Source organism: Pteronotus mesoamericanus, unplaced genomic scaffold (assembly GCF_021234165.1).
Source record: "Pteronotus mesoamericanus isolate MK-2021 breed Mesoamerican mustached bat unplaced genomic scaffold, CSHL_Meso_final scaffold_36, whole genome shotgun sequence".
In the NCBI taxonomy this organism is placed as follows: domain Eukaryota; kingdom Metazoa; phylum Chordata; class Mammalia; order Chiroptera; family Mormoopidae; genus Pteronotus; species Pteronotus mesoamericanus.
In genome coordinates, this window is record NW_026555313.1 from 17,799,487 (window position 1) to 17,818,182 (window position 18,696).

The window sequence follows — 18,696 nt, forward strand, 5'->3', positions numbered from 1 at the left end:
CTCAGGAAGTTTGAATTATGCCACAATTAACAACCACAGTGAGAAAAGGTCAGCAAAACTTCCCAGGGTTTCTTGCAAAGCACTTTGAAGTCAGAGAAATGGCAATTTTTGCTGGTTTCACATCAGTTGCTCTTTGTTCTCCTCTTTTGGAATTAGCTGATCATTTCAAGAAATGAAATCAGCTGGGTCTTGGCTGATCCCGTTTAAAATTTCATCTGAAGAAAAACCATATGACAGGAGGGTGTTTGCTGAATTTATTTTATTATTATTTTATTTTGTATTTCAGTTATTCTGGTGTAGTTCAGGACACTGCTGTGGGTTTGAGTCACCAGCACATGTTTGCATGCATGAAGAAGCCCATGAACCCAAGCGGGGTGCTGGCCAACCATTCACCAGCCCTGGTGCGGACCAATGCCCATGGTCCCAGGCTCACCACCCACCCCAGCACACAGCCTGGACTTCCTCAGCCTGCAGCCTTGTCCTGCAGCTCTCAGCTCAGTGCTTAGCAGTCCTTTGGTTCTGGTGACCTGTGGCTCTGGATTATAAAACTACTTTCTCAACCCTGCATTTTAGGATTCTGCCGGTAAAATAAAACCAACTGAAAAGATCAAGACTGATTTCTAGTTTTAATATTGTTCTCCCTTCTCCATTCTAGGTGCTTCTCCACAGCAGGAAAAGATGCCATGGAAGAGACCGTGTGTGTGTCTGTTCTCAGGCTCTGGCAAGCAGTGTGCAGCGGGAACGGTAAGCATAGATCGTCACCTTTCACCATCACTAATGTAATCTCGTGGGACTTCCATGACAGCCATGGTGGTTTCCCCGGAGGCTGGGCCCTGGAGAGGTGATATCTAGACCTTCCCTCAGAAAAAGCATAAGAATCAGAAACAAGACCTGCACTACACTTATGTCTCTGGCACCCTATAGCCGCCTTCCCCATGGCCAAGGTCACTGTCAACATAATGACATAATGAGTGGTCTCATCACCTGGGCATTTGCCTTGCTCTCTGCAGACTCATGACATCTGCTCATGTGTTGACAGTGGGGTGGCAGAGTTTTTCCTTTCCTGTCTGCCCAAAAATACTGGTTTTTTAATTATGATTATTATTATTATTTATTTTTTGCTGACTGCAGTACCCATTTTAGCATCATGACTTTACAATCATCTCTGCCAGCATCTTATGGCATTGATTAGTGTGTAATATTGGAATAGTGAAATGTTATAGGGATTTCATTTACCTTGTTAACTCTCAGCTTTTTACATATTAGCATCTTCTCGGGTTTACTAAGTTTTTGTTGTTTTTATCTTCACCTGAGGACATGCCCACTTATTCCACAGAGAGGGGAAGGAAGGGAAACAGAGAGGAAGGGAAACATCAGTGCAAGAAACAATAATCAGTTGCCTCTCATATGCACCCTGACCAGGGACCAAACCCTCAACACAGGCATCCGCCCTGACCAGAAATTGAACCCACAGTCCTTTAGTTCATGGGACAGTGCTCCAAACAACTGAGCCACACTGGCCAGGGCTGGGGTTTACTAAGTTTTTATAGAATCTAATCACTTCTATGACCTCAATGTAAATAAAAAACTGAACTATTTCCCTTATTTTTTTTTAAAAGTATATTTATAGGGAAATATCTGACATGGCACACAAAACACTGAAAATGAGAATAATGATTGCTGTGTCTCCTTTTCACAGGGCTCCTATGGGGAGCCAGAAATAGAGCTGGTGAGTGTAGTTTGTAAACTAGAAAATGCTAAATATGAGATAATATAATTTTTATATAGATATATATTTTATTGATTATGCTATTACAGTTGTCCCATTTTTTTCCTCCCCTTTATTCCCCTCTGCCTTGCACCCTCCCACCAGCATTCCCCCCAACCCTTAGTTCATGTCCATGGGTCATACATATAAGCTCTTTGGCTTCTCCATTTCCTATACTATTCTTAACTTCCCCCTGCCTATTTTGTACCTGCTATTTATGCTACTTATTCCCTGTACCTTTTCCCCTATTCTTCCCCCTCCTCCTCCCCTCTGATCTCCATTTCTATGATTCTGTTCCTGTTCTAATTGTTTTGCTTAGTTTCTTTCTGTTTTTGTTTTCTTAGGTTCAGTTATTCATAATTGTGCATTTAATGTCATTTTACTATTCATAGTTTTTGATCTTCTTTTTCTTAGATAAGTCCCTTTAACATTTCATATTATAAGGACTCAGTGATGAAGAACTCTTAATTTTACCTTATCTGGGAAGCACTTTATCTGAGCTTCCATTCTAAATGACAGCTTTGCTGGATAGAGTAATCCTGGATGTTGGTCCTTGCCTTTCATGACTTTGAATATGTTTTTTCAGCCCCTTTTTGCCTGCAAGGTTTCTTTTGAGAAATCAGTTGATAGTCTTATGGGAACTCCCTTGTAGGTAACTGTCTCCCTTTCTCCTTTGCAACTTTTATGATTCTCTCCTTATCTTTAATCTTGGGTGATGTAATTATGACGTGTCTTGGTGTGTTTCTCCTTGTATCCACCTTCTTTGGGACTCTGAGCTTTGTGGATCTCCTGGAAGTCTATTTCCTTCACCAGATTGGGGAAGTTCTCCTTCATTATTTTTTCAAGTAAGTTTTCGATTTCTTGCCCTTCCCTTTTTGGCACCCCTAGCATACATATGTTGGAACCTTTAAAGTTGTCCCAGAGGTTCCTAAGCCTCTCCTTATTTTCTTGAATTCTTTTTTCTTCATTCTGTTCTGGTTGAATGTTTATCTCTTCCTTCTGCTCCCAATCATTGATTTGAGTCCTAGTTTCCTTCCCTTCACTGTTAGTTCCCTGCATATTTTTCTTTATTTCACTTTGCATAGCCTTCACTTTTTCCTCTATTTTACGATCATACTCAACCAATTCAGTGAGAATCCAGATTACCAGTGTTTTGAACTGTGCATCTGACAGGTTGGCTGCCTGTTCATCTCTTAGTTCTATTTTTGGAGCTTTGATCTCTTCTTTCATTTGGGCCATATTTCTTTGTCTCAGTGCACCTGTTACACTGAGAGGAGCAGAGCCTTAGGCATTCATCAGGGTGGGGCAACCCAGGTCACTGCATTGTGATGCTATATATGGGGGAGGGGTCTGAGAGGGAACAATGCCTCCTGATTGGTTCTCAGATGGCTTTCAGTCACTTCCCCTGCTACCCACAAGCAAATTGGGCCCTTCTGGTGCTGATTCCCCTGGTGGGTGGGTTTGTGTACATTTTAGGACCCTGTGGGTCCTCCAGGAAACTTTCCTGTGAAGCTGAGAGCTTCCCCTACTTCCGCAACCCCTACAGGTTTTGATAGCCCAAGGTTTTGAGCTTTCTTTTCCCGCACTGGAACCCTGGATTGTGCGGTCTGTCTTGCTCCCCAGCTATTCTTCCCGGTTTATCCGTACACAAATGTGGAACCACCTGGTCTGCCAGCCACCGCCTCACCCCCTGGTACTCCAGCCCCTGCCTTGCTGTGCATCCTTTCCGCCCCTGCTACCCATCTCCGCCCCTCCTACCGGTCTGGAAGAATGTTTCTTCTTTAACTTATTGATTGTCGGACTCCATACATATGGAATTTCTGGAAGTTCTGGTTATTTTTAGTTTTCAGATTTGTTGTTGTCCTTCTTTTGGTTGCATGAGGAGACAAAGTGTATCTACCTATGCCTCCCTCTTGGCCAGAAGTCTGAGATAATATAATTGTTTTTCTTGATTAAGTAGAGTGGAGGAATCATCTTGAGTTCTAGAAAACTAGAAAATCAGAGGCTTCTTCCCTGAAGGGAATTATGCTCAAACTAGTATTATCAAGGTTCCCTGTTACTCTATAGAATTCTGCAGTATCCCAGGGTGGTGATTTTACAAATCCTCCCACAGAAGAGGGAGGGAGGCAGGGCTTGGTGATGGTGTGAATGGGATATACTATCCTTCTGTGCAGCCCTGACTTCCTCAGCTAGCATCCCACTTTGCTTTCTGTGAACTTTGGGGGTCACATTTTTCTTTAATATCTGAAAATATATTGTCAGACACAGCCTATGATGTAAATGCTCTATCTGAGATCAATGACATTTCTTACAACCAACTCAGTAAATACAAAGCATTTTTTAAAAAGGACAAGGGACTGCTGAAAAGTAAGGACATGGAAATATGTCCATGATATGTTGTTGAGTGGGAGAGACAAGCCAGGCACAGTGAAGGATGTATCATATTTTTTTTCAGCAATATATTCCTTTTTTTTTATTGTTTATACTATTACAGTTGTCCTCACTTTTTCTCCCTTTGCCCACCTCCACCCAGTCCCACCCTCTCCTCTTCCTCAGTCAATCCCCATATCATTGTCTGTGTCCATGGGTCATGCATAAATGTTCTTTGGTTAATCCTTTCACCATTTTTTATCCAGTACCCCTGCCTTCCATCTGGCAACTGTCATATTTTTAATGTTATTCATACAAGGGATGAATTATAGTTCCTGTCAGGATGAGCTTACTTAGAGGTGGTACAGGAGGCAGGGACTTTTATTTTCAGCTTTATTCTCCTTCTGTTACTTCAATTGTTTACGATGAGCTGCTTTTTTAGTATAAGAAAAAAATATGTAAACTCTGCTCTGTTTCATGGCTTAGCCTCACATTCAAGCTGTACCCCTGCCTGCTGTCAAACAGTTCACACACCTGCACCCAGGTGAGGGGATATATCCAATGCTACTCCCCTGGAAACAGCTTATAGTCTAGGAGGGGGCATGCTTTAGTAATGAATGTTCTCGGGGGACAGTCTAATTTTCCAGAAATATCTCGAATGTTTGCTCTGGCCATTATAGGAAATTTGATGGTCTAAAGATAATCCACAGTTCAGCTGATATCTCTCCCTTTCCTCGCATTTCCAGATACATAGAATAATAATAGCTAATGTATGCGTGTCAGTCCCTGCTGTAAGCACCATCCTGTAGTCACTCATTTAATCCTCATGACAACTCTGTTAGGTATGTCATTTTCCTCATTTTACTGATAGAGAAACAGAAGTGCACAGGAGTTAATAGAATGTCTACAGTCATCCACCTGGTCATTCAGACCTAGCAGTCTGGTTCTAGAGAGTCTACGCTCTTACACTTCATTATCCCACCTCTGAAACGAGTGGAGAAGAATTGGGCTGGTTTAATTGCTGTCATGATGTGCACAAGGTGAGCGATCCTCGTGTTTTCACAGAGGAGAACCAGCGCCTGCTTGTGACACGCCCTGACGCAGGCAGGCTGCTGCCCTCCCTCTTGGCCTCAGGGGTCCTGACCATCCAGCAGCAGAGTCTGGCCCTGCTGCTGCAGCTTGCCCAGATGGAGACCGGCCGGGGCCTGATCATCGGCCACCTCGACCTGACCCGGTAAGCCTCTGCAGGCAGGATCTCCCCGGCAGCATCTCAGAACATCACCTGCCAAGTTAAGACTGGCCTGTCTCCTTTCTCACATCTTTGGCACGAGAGGGTGGCATTAGACTTAATTAAGGATCAATAACAGACAGAGCCTTTAAAAGGAAAACTACCTCATGAGGACCTGCTGGACAGACTCCTGTCTGAACGTAGCACCACAGACAGTTTCATTTCTCCTGAGCGTGCTTCCATCTCACAGATACTACGGACAGTGTAAACACCAGCACTGCCAAAACCAGATCGGGAACCCAGCTTTCACATCGGTCATTTAATTCTGCCCTTTTCACCTCAGTCCAGGCTTGACCCTCTTCCTGTCCTTACTTTTCTTCTTTGTACTTGTTTGAGGTAATACTGTCTCATTTTGCGTATCCTTAAACCCTTTCTGGAACACTGTAGAATATAAATAAATAACACACATCTCAAACACTGTTACATGTAGATCTTCCCAAGGCTTAAGGCAATAAGAATAGAATGTGCTTCTCACCTAAGTAGCCTATTTTAATTCACCTAATTAATCACCTAATTTTAATTTTTTTAAATTACTGAACCAGAGTGATTTCTGCCTAGTGCTCTTAAGCCTAAAGATAATTAGTTTGAACATGCAAAATTGCCATTTTTTATACCAAAAAAGGTGCATGCCTGCAATTTCATGTAGTTTATTCAACCTAATAGAAACAGTAGCAATAATTATAGCTTACTTTGTAAGTGCTTCATACATAAGCTAAAAACAGGATTTGGCCTCTGATTCTTTGCATTATTATCTCATTTAATCTCTTCTCAGCCTGGTATGTAGGCAAGATAAGTGTTATTTCTCCATTTCACACAGGGGCAGGAGAGACTGCAGCAGGTAACAGAGGGCATTTCACCAGCTGCTCCAGGCCCCGAAGCCCAGCCCCCAGGCTCTGTTCCCAGTAAGACAAACAGCCAAATCTGACACCCTGTCAGTGGGACCTCCATCATCTGTCCAGTGTAGGCGGGGAGGTCCACTGTGTGCTAAGGACAGAGTGCTTGTTATGCCTTGGCCGTGGCTCTCCCCTGGCTCATGGTCCAGCCATAGCCCCAGCGGCTCATACAAAAGGCCGTGGCAACCCTCTGAAGCTCAGCCCATGCAGGCAGGTGGATCATTCATAGAGTTAAACCCTCAAAAGCACATTTCACCCTCAAATGGCTCTGCAATCATTTCCTCAGTACCTTCATCATGTGTTTTTTATTGGTTTTAGTCTCTAAGACTTTCATCATGTGTTTTTTATTGGTTTTGGTCTCTGAGTAAATGTAGCTATAGTTATCATAAGCTTTTTCCCCCTAAGCTATCTTTGAATTGCTTGAGTTTCAATTTAAATCTTTCCAGTGTCTTGGAGAGTGGCATTTATGATCATCCCATGAAGTCCTATCTACTCTCTTTAGACAGTCAAAAAAAAAAAACAACCCTCTTATCTTATTACTGTAATGCTTGCTATTCTTATTAACTTCTCTCCAGTTAAACTGGAAAGAAATGGAATGTGTTCTCTGAAATGAAATGAGATGATTTTAAGCAGGACAGGGCTGCACACAGGTCCCATGACCTCACAGAGAGGCGCATGCGTCACAGTTCTCCAAAAATCCTTTTCGCTGTATGATATGTTGAAGAAACAAGTGCAAACAAGGGCCAGTATCACCATGTGGAAAAAGCTAGGTTTTTAGATGCAGCAATCTTGAGCCCAAATCCTCTGCCTATCTCTGTCTAACAGACTTATGAGGAAGCTTAGAGGGGAAATACATGCATGCCAGTTAAACATCTTCCTTTTGCAGTCTACAGAACACTCAGCCCAAAGAAGCTGGGCTTGTTTTTCTCACATAACAGAGGAGACAAAAGATGACAACAGCTGGTTGAGTGGCTTGAAGATGTCAGAATCAAGGTTTCTGTCCCTCTTTGACCCTTCTCCCATGGTCACATGTACACGCATACCACTACCAAGCAAGTCCTCTACCAACCACACTGGGGACACACAGTCCTGCAGGGTAAAGTACACACTCTTCAGTAGGCCATAGAAGGCCCCTCATGACCCAGCCGGCTCTGTCCAGCTCTCTGGCCTTGCTGTTCCCTATCCTCTTCTCACCCGCTAAGCACTAGCTATAAGGAACTGCTAGTAGTCCCTAAGTATGCCCTGCTCTTTTATGCCCCATCATCTTTGTGACTCTGTGCGCTGTGCCTGAAATGTTCTGCCCTTGTCTCCATGTGCCTGACACTGGCCTGCCAGCTCCTTGGAGCTGGAAAGTTGTCTTTTTTCAACGTTGTAGCCCGAGAACCTACTACATTGCCTAGCGCATAGTCAGTGCTCAGTAAGTATTGCTGACTGACTGAATAAAGGAACCAAAAGCCAACAGTACACTCGAGTGACGGCTGAAATGTCTGCTCTTTGAAGCCTTCGTCCCCTCCATCCTCCCACACCTCCCACCAGGTGGACTCTGTGCCCTGTTTATACAAGTCAATTTCTAACATATCACCTCACACACATGTCGCTGTGGGAGACTAGGCACTTAGTGCTGTGTCCCACTACTGAGCACAGCACTATGCACACTGTAAGTGCTGAGAATGGGTCTGCTGGGTGGACAGGCGACTCTGACTTCATCCTGGTGCCAGTCTGCTGGGGCATCCTGAGATTGCATTAACTTGCTTTTTTCTTTTTTTTTTTTTATTTGGCAGCTCCACCAAACTATTTGCTCATAATGAGCTTCCAATTGCCTAATAACCCTTCAATCTTTTTCATATGAACCAGTTATAAAACAGGTCTTTCAATTCTGTAACTTAAAGAGAGTTTTCAGCTCTGAATGGAGGAGTTTGAGTATAACTATATTAAATTTCATCTGATATATTCAGCAGCCTATCAAAATCTTGTGAAATCTTTATTCTGTACCCCTCCCCCTCATCAGGGGTCCCTTCTACTTCAGTCATCAGCAGATGAGTAAGCATGCCATTTGGATGTCATTTATGTGATTGAACTTGGCCAAGCCAGAGTCACATGGTAGAAGCACCAGAGATTCCTTCCAAGTTGTCATCTGATAATCAGTGAACTTTGATTAAAACTGTTCAACCCCTGGGACTTCCAATTAGGTGGTAGAGCCATTCGTATAGGAGAGTGTCTGTCCCATTGGGATGGGCAAGGAGCTGGGCTTCCTTGGAGGGCATGGCAAGTCCACTCCTTCAGCTTATTTCACCCAACTCCTTCTTGGCCTCCTTGCAAGGTCTTGTTGGAAATGCTGTGAGTTGGAGGACAACCCACTTTAAGGTTGTTAATGTGTTTTTTGCAGATTGTTGGAAGCCCTGGTGTCATTTCTTGAATTCTCTGATAAGAAGGCCAACTCAGCCATGGGACTGCTCACAGACTTGGCTCTGGAAGAAGGGTAATTTTTATTTACAGAAATTGACATTTCTCCTTTAACCTTTGTTGAAGCATCACAAGATTCACTGAGTAGGAGAATTTGATGCCTTCCAGGGGGCTGTGGTTGGCCACCCCTGTTCCAGTCTTTCTGGGTTCAGGGGGATCCAATCCACAATGGGATTGGAGGCAGTAACGTAATTAAAACTGTACCTCTCACAGTACGCAAGCCTAAAATGTAGCTGCTTCCTGGGTTATCAGTGGCATGGGTGACCATCCTCCCCCTTTTGTGTGTGTGTGTGTGTGTGTGTGTGTGTGTGTGTGTGCGCGCGCGCGCACGCACACACGCTTAGCTGCTGGGGAACACAGTAAAGGTCTTACATTTTTCAAACTCTTAAGTGTCTTTTTTTATCAGTGCATTTTATTTATTTGTTAACTTCTTCACCAGCTTCAGGACATCTTGCTTAGAAATGATCATAAAGAAAGAGAGCTGCTTGTGCTCCTTAGCAGCCCTTTGCACCGGCTGGGAACGGACTAGCTGCTCTAGCGTGTAGAGGCGTGTATGTGTCCAGGTCCTCCTCCTGGCTGTGCTTGCACTGTGTTTCTTGTTGCACAGCACACAACATAGACTCAGAGTACGGGGAGGGCAAGGATGGTGGCAGATCAGTGTGGCGGAAACCTGCAGATTCCAGTTTTTCCCATAAAGGCAGCCATCTGAAGTCTGAGGTCTGCAGTTTAACGCCAAAGGCAATTCTTCAGGCTTAGAGAAATCAAGGCCACATTATCTACCTAAGGACATTCTCTTTTGTTTCAGAATGAGTCATCCAGGCATACTGCAAATCACAGGGGCCCAGAGCTTGTGAATGTTCACCCCATTACCTAAGACACTGGATTTATCTTATAGTTTGTACAATGTAGAAACAAGTCGTGGCTGATGTTTTCTCAACAGATTCCAAATCTGGTTCCAGGCCAACCTTCCAGGTGTTCTCCCAGCACTCACAGGCGTCCTGGTGAGCAAGTCCTCATTTTTTATCGTCTATGACAGACACTCTCAGAAGCACTAGCAGAGCCGTTTAGACACAATTTACACTCCAGAGCTCCTGTTGTCTCTCAGGTTCACTGTTTATTCACAGCTGCAATTTACAGAATTCTTAGTTATTAAAACAACCATAGTTGGGACAGGTGGAGATGACAGATGGACAGGGCTTATTACAGGACAGAAAAAACTGGAAGTGGATGCTGCATCTTAGGTGAAGGAGGAAAGAGTTTGTCAGTGTTCGTCAGTCCCCTTCTGACCCTAAGTCTTATCTAAATGCCATGTGCAGCCCTGTCCCCTGAATAAAAGTCATCAGGTCAGGAGGGCAAATATGGGGATTGAGCTGTTGAAGCAGAAAATAGCAAGGGGATGGGGGACCTCTCCTAGGAGAGCTGCTGCGACGACTCTCCCTCTCCCTAGTGAGCCACAGACATTTCAGGGACCTTAGCGTATCCACAGCCCAGTATTTCAGATGTGGAAATGGGAGCTCTGAGAATGGATGGGACTGCCCATGTTCTCCAAGCTGGTTGGTGGTAACCCTGGGACTGAGCCCTCAGTCTCTCTCTTCCAGGCCATGGTGCTTTGGGGTCTGCCCCTGTGTGCCTTCACCCTTTTGCCAGCACAGCCCTATTGATGCCCCGGTGTGACATTGTGCTCTCTGGTTTCCACGCATTTTGGTGAACAAGGGATGCCCCTGCAGATTATGCTGGCATCTTGTCCCTGTTCTCTGCACATTTGTTTTCTCTTGATTCACTTTTAGAAGAGAGACCCCAAGGTAACCAACACCTCAGCTCTCAGCCAGTGTATTGCCATCATGGGGAATCTCAGTGCTGAGGCTGCCACCCGAAGACAGATGTCTGCTTCTGAAGAATTTGGGGATGCCTGCTTGGCCCTCATGGTATTTTAGCATTTCTGCTTAAAGCTGTTTTTTATCTGCTTTGGAGCGTTGGCTTCATAATCATCTGGCTTTTCCAAAAACTCTGAGGGTACTGGACCCCGTGGCTTATCCCTTCTGTAACCACAGGTTTTATGGGTAGCTGGCCTTAACATGCCCTCCACGTCAGGGCTCATTCACACTGGAGAGGTGCAAGGGTTTTCCGTGGAGTTGGCCTGACCACCCGTCTGAGCAGCTCACTCTTCTGTTTAAACACAGAACCGGGTTGAACCACGGTCACATGACAGAGGCACAAGAAACTCCTTGAGAATCTCCTATACTAATGCTACCTTATGGACTGGCCTCCAATCTTCCAACAAGCACTTAGGCTCATGGCATGGACAGTTAGGGAGTTTGAGTAATGCTGAGACCATCGCCAGGGGTATGAGATGGCTTAAAAGCTACAAGGAAGAAGGGTCATGGGTTACCTTGTCTTGTTTCCAAAGGCCAGGTGTGAGGAGGATGTGGACCTGTTCAGAGATGTCATATATACACTCCTGGGACTCCTGATGAATTTGTGCCTTCAGTTCCCCTTTGTCTCGGAGGTATAGTATTCTTTTCTCCCTATCTGGAATCCTGGGGCAACCTAAACATATTCTGTAGCATAGAACTCTTCTCATTTTCACAAAGAGATGGAAGCCCATGGACTCCAACACTGGCAGTGGGAACGGGGAAAGCTGGGTGGATGCATTGTCACTTCGCTTCACTGAGGGACAGATGAGTCACTCGGTCAGGTATTCATTCAGAAAACTGAGTACTGAGTGTCCAGGAGGTGCTGAGCACCGTGCTAGGTCCTGCATTTACAAAGTCAAATAAAATGTGGTCCCGTCCTCAAGGTATTGCCCTGTAGTTAGGGGGAGCATACACCACAAGAGATAAGAGTGTTGGGGAATTGGAGGGAGTGGCCAGTTCTATTCGAGGTCTCAGTGGGAGCTCCGCAGAAGATCTAGAGTACCCAAACATTCAGGTCTCCTTCTCCCTGTGCCCACGGTTGCAGGTTTGGGCCATGGAGGTGAGCAGGAGGTGCATGTCTCTACTGAACAGCCAGGATGGAGGAATCCTCACAGTAAGTTTCTCCCAGGGAAATCCAGAAGCAATTTCCCTTGCTGCGCTCCTTTTGTTTTGTGTTAATATCAATTCATCTTACCCTTTTGAAATCATCATACCTTTGAGATTCTGCTGACTCTCTGAGATATAGGGAGGACATTACTCCACAGAATGAGGCCCATAATCACATAAACATCAAATTTGCCTACCGTTTCATGGGACTCAGTAACCCCCAACCATTCCTATCTGTAGAGCCCCCTGGAGTCCAGAAGCCCTTTTCTGTCTTGTCTGGAACTTGACAGCTTATACAGTGTGTCCTATCAGAGTTTTCCTGTTTCAGGATATCCTTGTGCAACTGGAACAGGCCACGTGACTTTATGTAGAATCCCTTTTTCCATAATCTACAAAACCAAACTCATACTTTAAGCCAGCGATCCCAGAGGTTGTTTATGCGTAATGGTTTTCGCCCTCTTGGAGACATATGCTGGAATGGCTGTTATAACTTCTATTTCTGACATTTGGATAGGAAGACTGAGAAGGCCGATGATTAGCAGAGTGCATCAGGAGAATATTAATATGGTTCAAGAAGCTATTTGCCATCATCCTAGGATGTGTTACAAACTCACATCAGGAATCGCCCCAACTTTTTCATTTACTAGGTCAGGACCCTAAAGCCTAGAAAAACAATTAGGGTCACATCCGGGGCAATTCTGGGAAGCCAGCCCTTCAAAGATCATAGGATTATAGTAAAGATTCTGATTCAATATATCCTGTTTGAAGTTAGCATGCCCAACTTCCCTGAAGTCAATTCAGACACTGTAGGGTGAGGGTTTTAACCTGAAACCTGGGCTCCAAGAATGTGTGGTAGGTTTTCAGTTCCTTGGAACGCCCTGCAGTTGTAGAAAATTCTTAGTGTATGTGTATTTTCATGGGTGAGGGGCAATATAGCTTTCATCAGATCCTCAAAAAAGATCTGTGATCCCACCAGTGATGAGCACCATTGTTCTTGGGTAGTTGGGGCTTTTCTGGATGGTCTAAACCTAAAGCTAGGCCAATACTAATTATATGCTAACCCTTCAAGGGCTTACTTGGCCAGAGTTTCCCAGGACTCTGCATGTGCGCAGCTGGGTGCTGGCTAGTGTGTCAAACAGTGCAGCAGGTGCCAAGGGGAATTAGGTCCTTCCTTAGGTGCTCTCTCTACTGTCTTGGGCCTGGAAGGGAGCTGTACTGTCAACTGTAGCAATGTTCTAGCACCCTTGGTAAGCAGATTAGGGAAACAAGATTGATAATATGTCAATACACAAGTTTATGCCTTCTCCCCCTGGAGACCTGATTAAAATGAGGCTAAAGGCATTGCAGAGGGATAGTAGGGCCCCACATTGACAAAGTGAACAAGCAAAAGGACAGCAATGGGTCAGTAGTTTCTGGAGGATGGAACACTGCTGCCAGAGAGGTAATTAATTAGAGCTGGAGGAACCGTAGCATAGAGCACAGATTAAGGGGAACACAGCTGGGAAGGTAGTAGGTTTGTCTTGTAGTACCCCAGAGAAGATCAAAACTTCAAAATACCAGGTGTGACAGAGGACAGAAGTACAAGATGAGGGGATTGCACTCAGCAGCCAGGCATCCATCCCACGGGCATGAGATCTGAGCACTTTTCTTCTAAGGAACTGAAAGACCAGAGAGAAAATTTTTGCTGTCTAGTATTTGGGAGTGCTACCTTTCCACCTGCTCAATGACAGACTCCCTATAAACACAGCATGCTGAGACATATTTTTATTGCTTTTTTCATAAATGTGACTGGACAGCTAAGGGTCACTAGACATTTCAGGAAAGCTGTACACATAAACAGAAAAACCAAGATAAACAGAAAAAAATTACTCTAAAATAATAGAGATGATTTAGGAAATAGGAAAAAATTAATAACTATTATATATAATATATAATAACTATTATGTGTATATATACATAATAATATAATAACTATTATGTGTGTGTATATATGTGTGTGTGTATGTATGTGTATATATATATATATATCTCCTTAGAAAAATTCAAAGTAGTATTACGGCCAAACTGTATTAACAGCTTGCTGTTTAAAAAAATTAGAACTGGAAGTCTCCCAGAAAATAGACAAAGATTCAGAACAGATAAAGGAAAAGCTAGAAGACCCAGAGGATCAATCAAGGAAGTCTGCCCTCTAATTAGAGTCCCGATGCCATCAGTGCAGAGTTTCTAGGGCAGTACTTTCTTGCCCAGAGGTGAACGGGTTGGCCCTGGGTAAAGCTGAAGTGAGCTGGGCATCTGTGTGCTGAGGGCTGTCTATTATTGGCCATTATGTATTTTTAAAATCAGGGTGCATATTTTGCTTCCAATATTAATGATTGTCTTTACCTTGCCCCTCTTAACTTTTAAAGGTCTTCAGCATATCTGAAAAGACCTAACTCACCCTTTACTTTCTGCTTCTCTCAGAGGGCTGCGGGTGTTCTCAGCCGCACCCTTTCTTCCTCTCTGAAAATTGTCAAGGAGGCCCTAAGAGCAGGCGTGGTGAAGAAGATGATTAAATTCCTGAAGGTAAAATAACGCCATTGGTTACATACAACCTCTGGAATTTCCAGAAACATTTTATTTGGGGAACAGAATTGAGGTGTTGCTATTTCACCCCTGCTAGATTTTAGACTTGAATGGGAATTCTCTTCTGCCTGTCTTCCCAGACTGTGCTCTGAACATCAACAAAAGATTGTTGAATAAATAAGTAAACTATTCATTAGATACATCCATAAAAACTGCTCACCGTTTAAGCCTAACTTAAAAATGTATGGACTGTGCCCTGAAAATGATGGTCTGAGTAACTTCCAACCAGGTTTCTCAGGCCTCTTATTTTGCTCATTTTCCCACTTGTGATGCTTTATCCAGTTATCTAGAGAGTGTTGGCTGTAACTCCACTTACGGGATATGTAGGGTGCAGTGACCATGTGACAAAAGGGTGTTCAGATTTTCCTTCCGATATGAGTGCAGTGAATCTAATCAAGTAGGTACAACAGTTAACTAGACTCACAAGAAAGGGCACGGTGACTTATTCAGCTGCCCATGGTATAGATGCCCAGTGAGTTGATTCACCCATATTAGGCTTGTGAGCCCATGGAAGACTTATTCATAAAACTCCAGGCTTTGTGGGACCAGGAAGCATGTTCTATTGTGGGGCTGGGGCCGGGGCTGCTGCTGAGTCACGGGCAATACGGAGAGGGCAGGATAGTGAGCGTGAGTTTAGGCTGCTACTTGGATGATGACCGTCACTCACCCTGTACAACTCTCACAAACCTGACAGAGGCAGCTGATTGTGTACACACACACGTGCACTTGAAAGACCTGGCATTGGGTGATTTTAAGGGTTATGATTTGATAGTTGTCACCTCTTAAAGTCATCTAGGTTCACGAAGGTCTCCGCGCAGGCCTGACAGCCTGACAGCCTTGGCAAGTCAGCCCTCCTTCTCTAATGGTGAAATGAGCTGAGGGCCTACCCTTACTTTTTGGTAGATCTGTCAGTCGACAGCATCTTGCTCTTCTCAGCCACTCTCCTAAAGCCTCCCACAGGTGATTAATTACTCAGGTGTACATGACAGGCCTCCATTCATACTGGCTGTGGGTCGTGTTAGAGAGGATGTGAGTGACACTCCCCCCAGCAGAGACCTGGCCTGCTCCTCGGGAGGCACACACCGTTCTCAGTGGGACTCTGGTTTAGAAGTTTAGGAAGCCACAAGCATAATCCCAGCTGCTCACTGCAGTTTCCGGCCAAGAACAATCATAGGATTGATTGTATTTTTCTTATTTCATTCACTCTCTAGGCAGGAGGCCAGACTGCATCACACTATGCCGTGAAGACTCTAGCTGTCTGCACTAATAGTTTTCATGAAGCACGAGAGGAAGTGATAAGACTGGATAAAAGTAAGTGACACTTTCATTAAGCAGAGCCCACATCGCAGAGGTTAAGCCATCCTTGAAGCTGCAAAGGGAACTGCTGGTGAGCAGTGAGGGGAGATTTAGCAAAATGTCACGAACCTTGCCTAGACTTCAGCAGTGTTTACAATGTAAGATGTCATTTCACCTCCATCTCTGAAAGCATTCGGTTAGCCTTCGGCTGTGCGCAAGTAGCGGGCCCAGGCTGGAGACCGAGCTGCAGAGCAGTTCCCGGGTAACAGGGTGGAAGCTGGGAGCTACCTTCTCTCACCAAGTTAAATTAAAATTGTTGCTGAAGCATTCTGCTTTGACTGACCTAACATGGGTTCTCTTCTTTCATCCAGGAAAGGGGCAAAACCAGCTTCAACTTTTGGTGAACAAGGAGAATAATCAGAGCCTGAGCTAGCTTTAGCCTAGTAACTGAAATCGGCTGCAGTCATTGGTGGCAGGGTCCCCAGCCGAGGCAGCCTGCTGATGTTCTCCGTAACACCCCCTCTGGAATGCACGGGAAGGGAACTGAGTGGGGCCTCCGTGCAGGCAGGAGTCTTTCTTCTGGGCCCTGTTGCTTGCCCTGCAGTCCAGGCTTCCCACTCAGGGGCTGTCAGGTGGAGAGTAGAGGTTAAGACCAAGGACTTTAGAGAAGACAGACCTGCTTCCACGCAGCATTCATCCACACACCATCTGTGTTATCCCGGGCACTGCCCTAGACTCCGCGGTAAATCAGAGACACAGCAGGGGACTGGTAGCACTCAGTAAGTTTTTGCTGAATGAGGGAGTGTCATGCCCTTTCTCAGAGCTCCTGGGGCAGCTCAGCATCCACTGACACCTCCTTGCATTTCTCATGTCCCTTTGCCAACCTCCTGTTTGGAGTTTGGAAGGACCGATGCATATTCTCCCTCCCTCCCTGCAGAGTTCAGTGTTCTGATGACACTGCTTAGCTCGGAGGATGAGATTCTGGTGGGCAACGCCGCCCTCTGCCTGGGGAACTGCATGGAGGTGCCGCAGGCCGCGTCCTCCCTGCTGAAGACAGACATTGTGCCGGTCTTGTTGAAGCTCGCAGGTAGTGATGCGCAGAAGACAGCCGTGCAGCTGAATGCAGGGATCGCTCTGGGGAAGCTGTGCACAGCCGAGCCGAGGTACGCTGGAGTGGCCTTCTTGGTCACATTTCAGAATGAGCAAGCCAGGGCCAGCCAGCATGTTGTGATGTGGCTGGGACTGTGCCCCACAGAACCCCGTGGGGAGCCCTGGGAGCCCTGGCGCCTTCCACGCAGACAGGTGTTGGGCCCCAGTAGCTGCCTCTTGGGAGGAAGACTTCCCTGAGGGAACCAGGGAGCCCTCAGGCGCCACCCAAGAGGGAAGACTTTTACCTGACAAGGATTTGCTCCATGGGCGCACTGCCATTGTCTTCTCTCCATTCCACTTCCTCATTCTCCATCCTTCTTTCCTCCTCTTTCGCTTCCTCCCTCCCTTTCCTCTCACACCATCTCTCCTCTACTTTTCCAGAAAAAGTTAGACCTCTCACTTCATTTTTGTTTTGCCCAGGGCCTAAGCCTATGAAAAAATGCCCAGGGAAAGTAACATTCTCATGCTGGAGAAAACTAAAATGAGAGGTAGACAAGCCAGGACAAGATACCTCTGCTTTAACTGTGTACATTGCTTCTCTTTGGCTCATACTTCTGTTCTGCTCAGGTCCTGTTCTGATGCACTTAAGTACCTAGTCATTTGTGTTCCTGGAAGGTGCCCACCTAGGGCTGTGTGATGGAGGCCCGGCATAGATGGGGTGGCTTCCTGGGCAGGGAGCATCCCTGGCCGGCCTGGTTCCTTCCTTCACAACCTTGTGCCTCGGACTCCTTCTCTGTAGAATGAGAGGCTTGGCCTGGATAACATCTACAGTGCTTTCAAGTTCTGTGTGATTGTTCAAATGAAAGGAATGGATAAAGTCTGTCTTCTACAGAAAGTAGGGCACTTTGCTTGCATGAACTCAAATTGGCAGCCTGCTGGGAAGTTTTCGTGCGTAAGGAGCCATCAGGTCAGCCTGTCACAACTGCCGCTCATAGCATAGTGTTAACGGTGTCTTCTGGGCCTCCCTGAGGGCCCCCAGGGCCACAGCCAGGTCTACCTGAGGGTGGACGGCTGTGGCCACCAGGCCTGCACACATATGTCCTGAAACTTGTATTCTGATTATGACAGGTTTGCTGCTCAACTGAGAGAGCTTCATGGGCTAGAAATTCTCAACTCAACCGTGAAGTACATCAAGGATTCTTGAGAGACGTGGTGTCTGTGCAAACACATGACTGTGTGCTTTGGGCGGTTCCTGTGCTAATAAAGACTTTTTAAAACATCCACTCCTAACTGCATATTGATTTTCAGAGTACTGGCCTATTGTTGCTTTTCATTGATAACAAGAGTGGTCATCAGACTGGCTCCCATGGTGGGGAACTGCGTTGGCCTGCTCAGCGTTCATCACACCCTCCTTGTAATGTCCCTTCTGATCTGCAGTGGCTGGACTCCAGTGAACATAAGGCCACGTGTCCCAGACCCCCTTGGAAGCAACACTTCTGGAAGGGAACTATGTTCTGGCAACCTAATTCCCTTCCTTCCCCTTTTGCTGCTTTCTGCTGGCAACATGATAGAAACACCAGGCTTTCAACGACAACATTTCAGCACCTGTTTTCCAGCTCTGGAGAGTAAGAGAGAGCTGCAGAGGCGTCCGTGGTGGCAGCCTCCTGAGGCCTGGCCTGGCCCTGTGGCACATGCTCTTGAATTCAGTGCGTCCAACAGTGGGCAGTGGCTCCCTGCCCCTCACCCCGCCCCCGCAGGGAGGCCTGTGCAGTCTGAGGAATCACTCCTGGAAGAGCCGCCTGGTGCTCTCCTCCCGCCCATGTAATGTGATCACCGCGTTCTGTGTGTGAGGGGGATCTGTTTCTGCACTGAACTCTTACAAATCCA

The 18,696-nt window shown here is 45.7% G+C and overlaps 1 protein-coding gene across 1 annotated transcript in view; it reads left to right on the forward strand.

The window, feature by feature from the left end:
• The window catches only part of TTC12 (tetratricopeptide repeat domain 12), a 45,029-nt gene extending 26,954 nt beyond the window's left edge, over positions 1 to 18,075 (forward strand). Inside the window, exons 11-21 of the mRNA XM_054592550.1 lie at positions 656 to 744; positions 5,204 to 5,372; positions 8,706 to 8,798; positions 9,723 to 9,783; positions 10,570 to 10,707; positions 11,190 to 11,288; positions 11,741 to 11,809; positions 14,263 to 14,364; positions 15,636 to 15,735; positions 16,658 to 16,883; positions 17,938 to 18,075. Coding sequence (XP_054448525.1) covers positions 656 to 744; positions 5,204 to 5,372; positions 8,706 to 8,798; positions 9,723 to 9,783; positions 10,570 to 10,707; positions 11,190 to 11,288; positions 11,741 to 11,809; positions 14,263 to 14,364; positions 15,636 to 15,735; positions 16,658 to 16,883; positions 17,938 to 18,013 — 1,222 coding nt within the window. The 3' untranslated portion in view covers positions 18,014 to 18,075. The remainder of the gene's footprint in view (positions 1 to 655; positions 745 to 5,203; positions 5,373 to 8,705; positions 8,799 to 9,722; positions 9,784 to 10,569; positions 10,708 to 11,189; positions 11,289 to 11,740; positions 11,810 to 14,262; positions 14,365 to 15,635; positions 15,736 to 16,657; positions 16,884 to 17,937) is intronic.
• Positions 18,076 to 18,696: the final 621 nt, after the last annotated feature.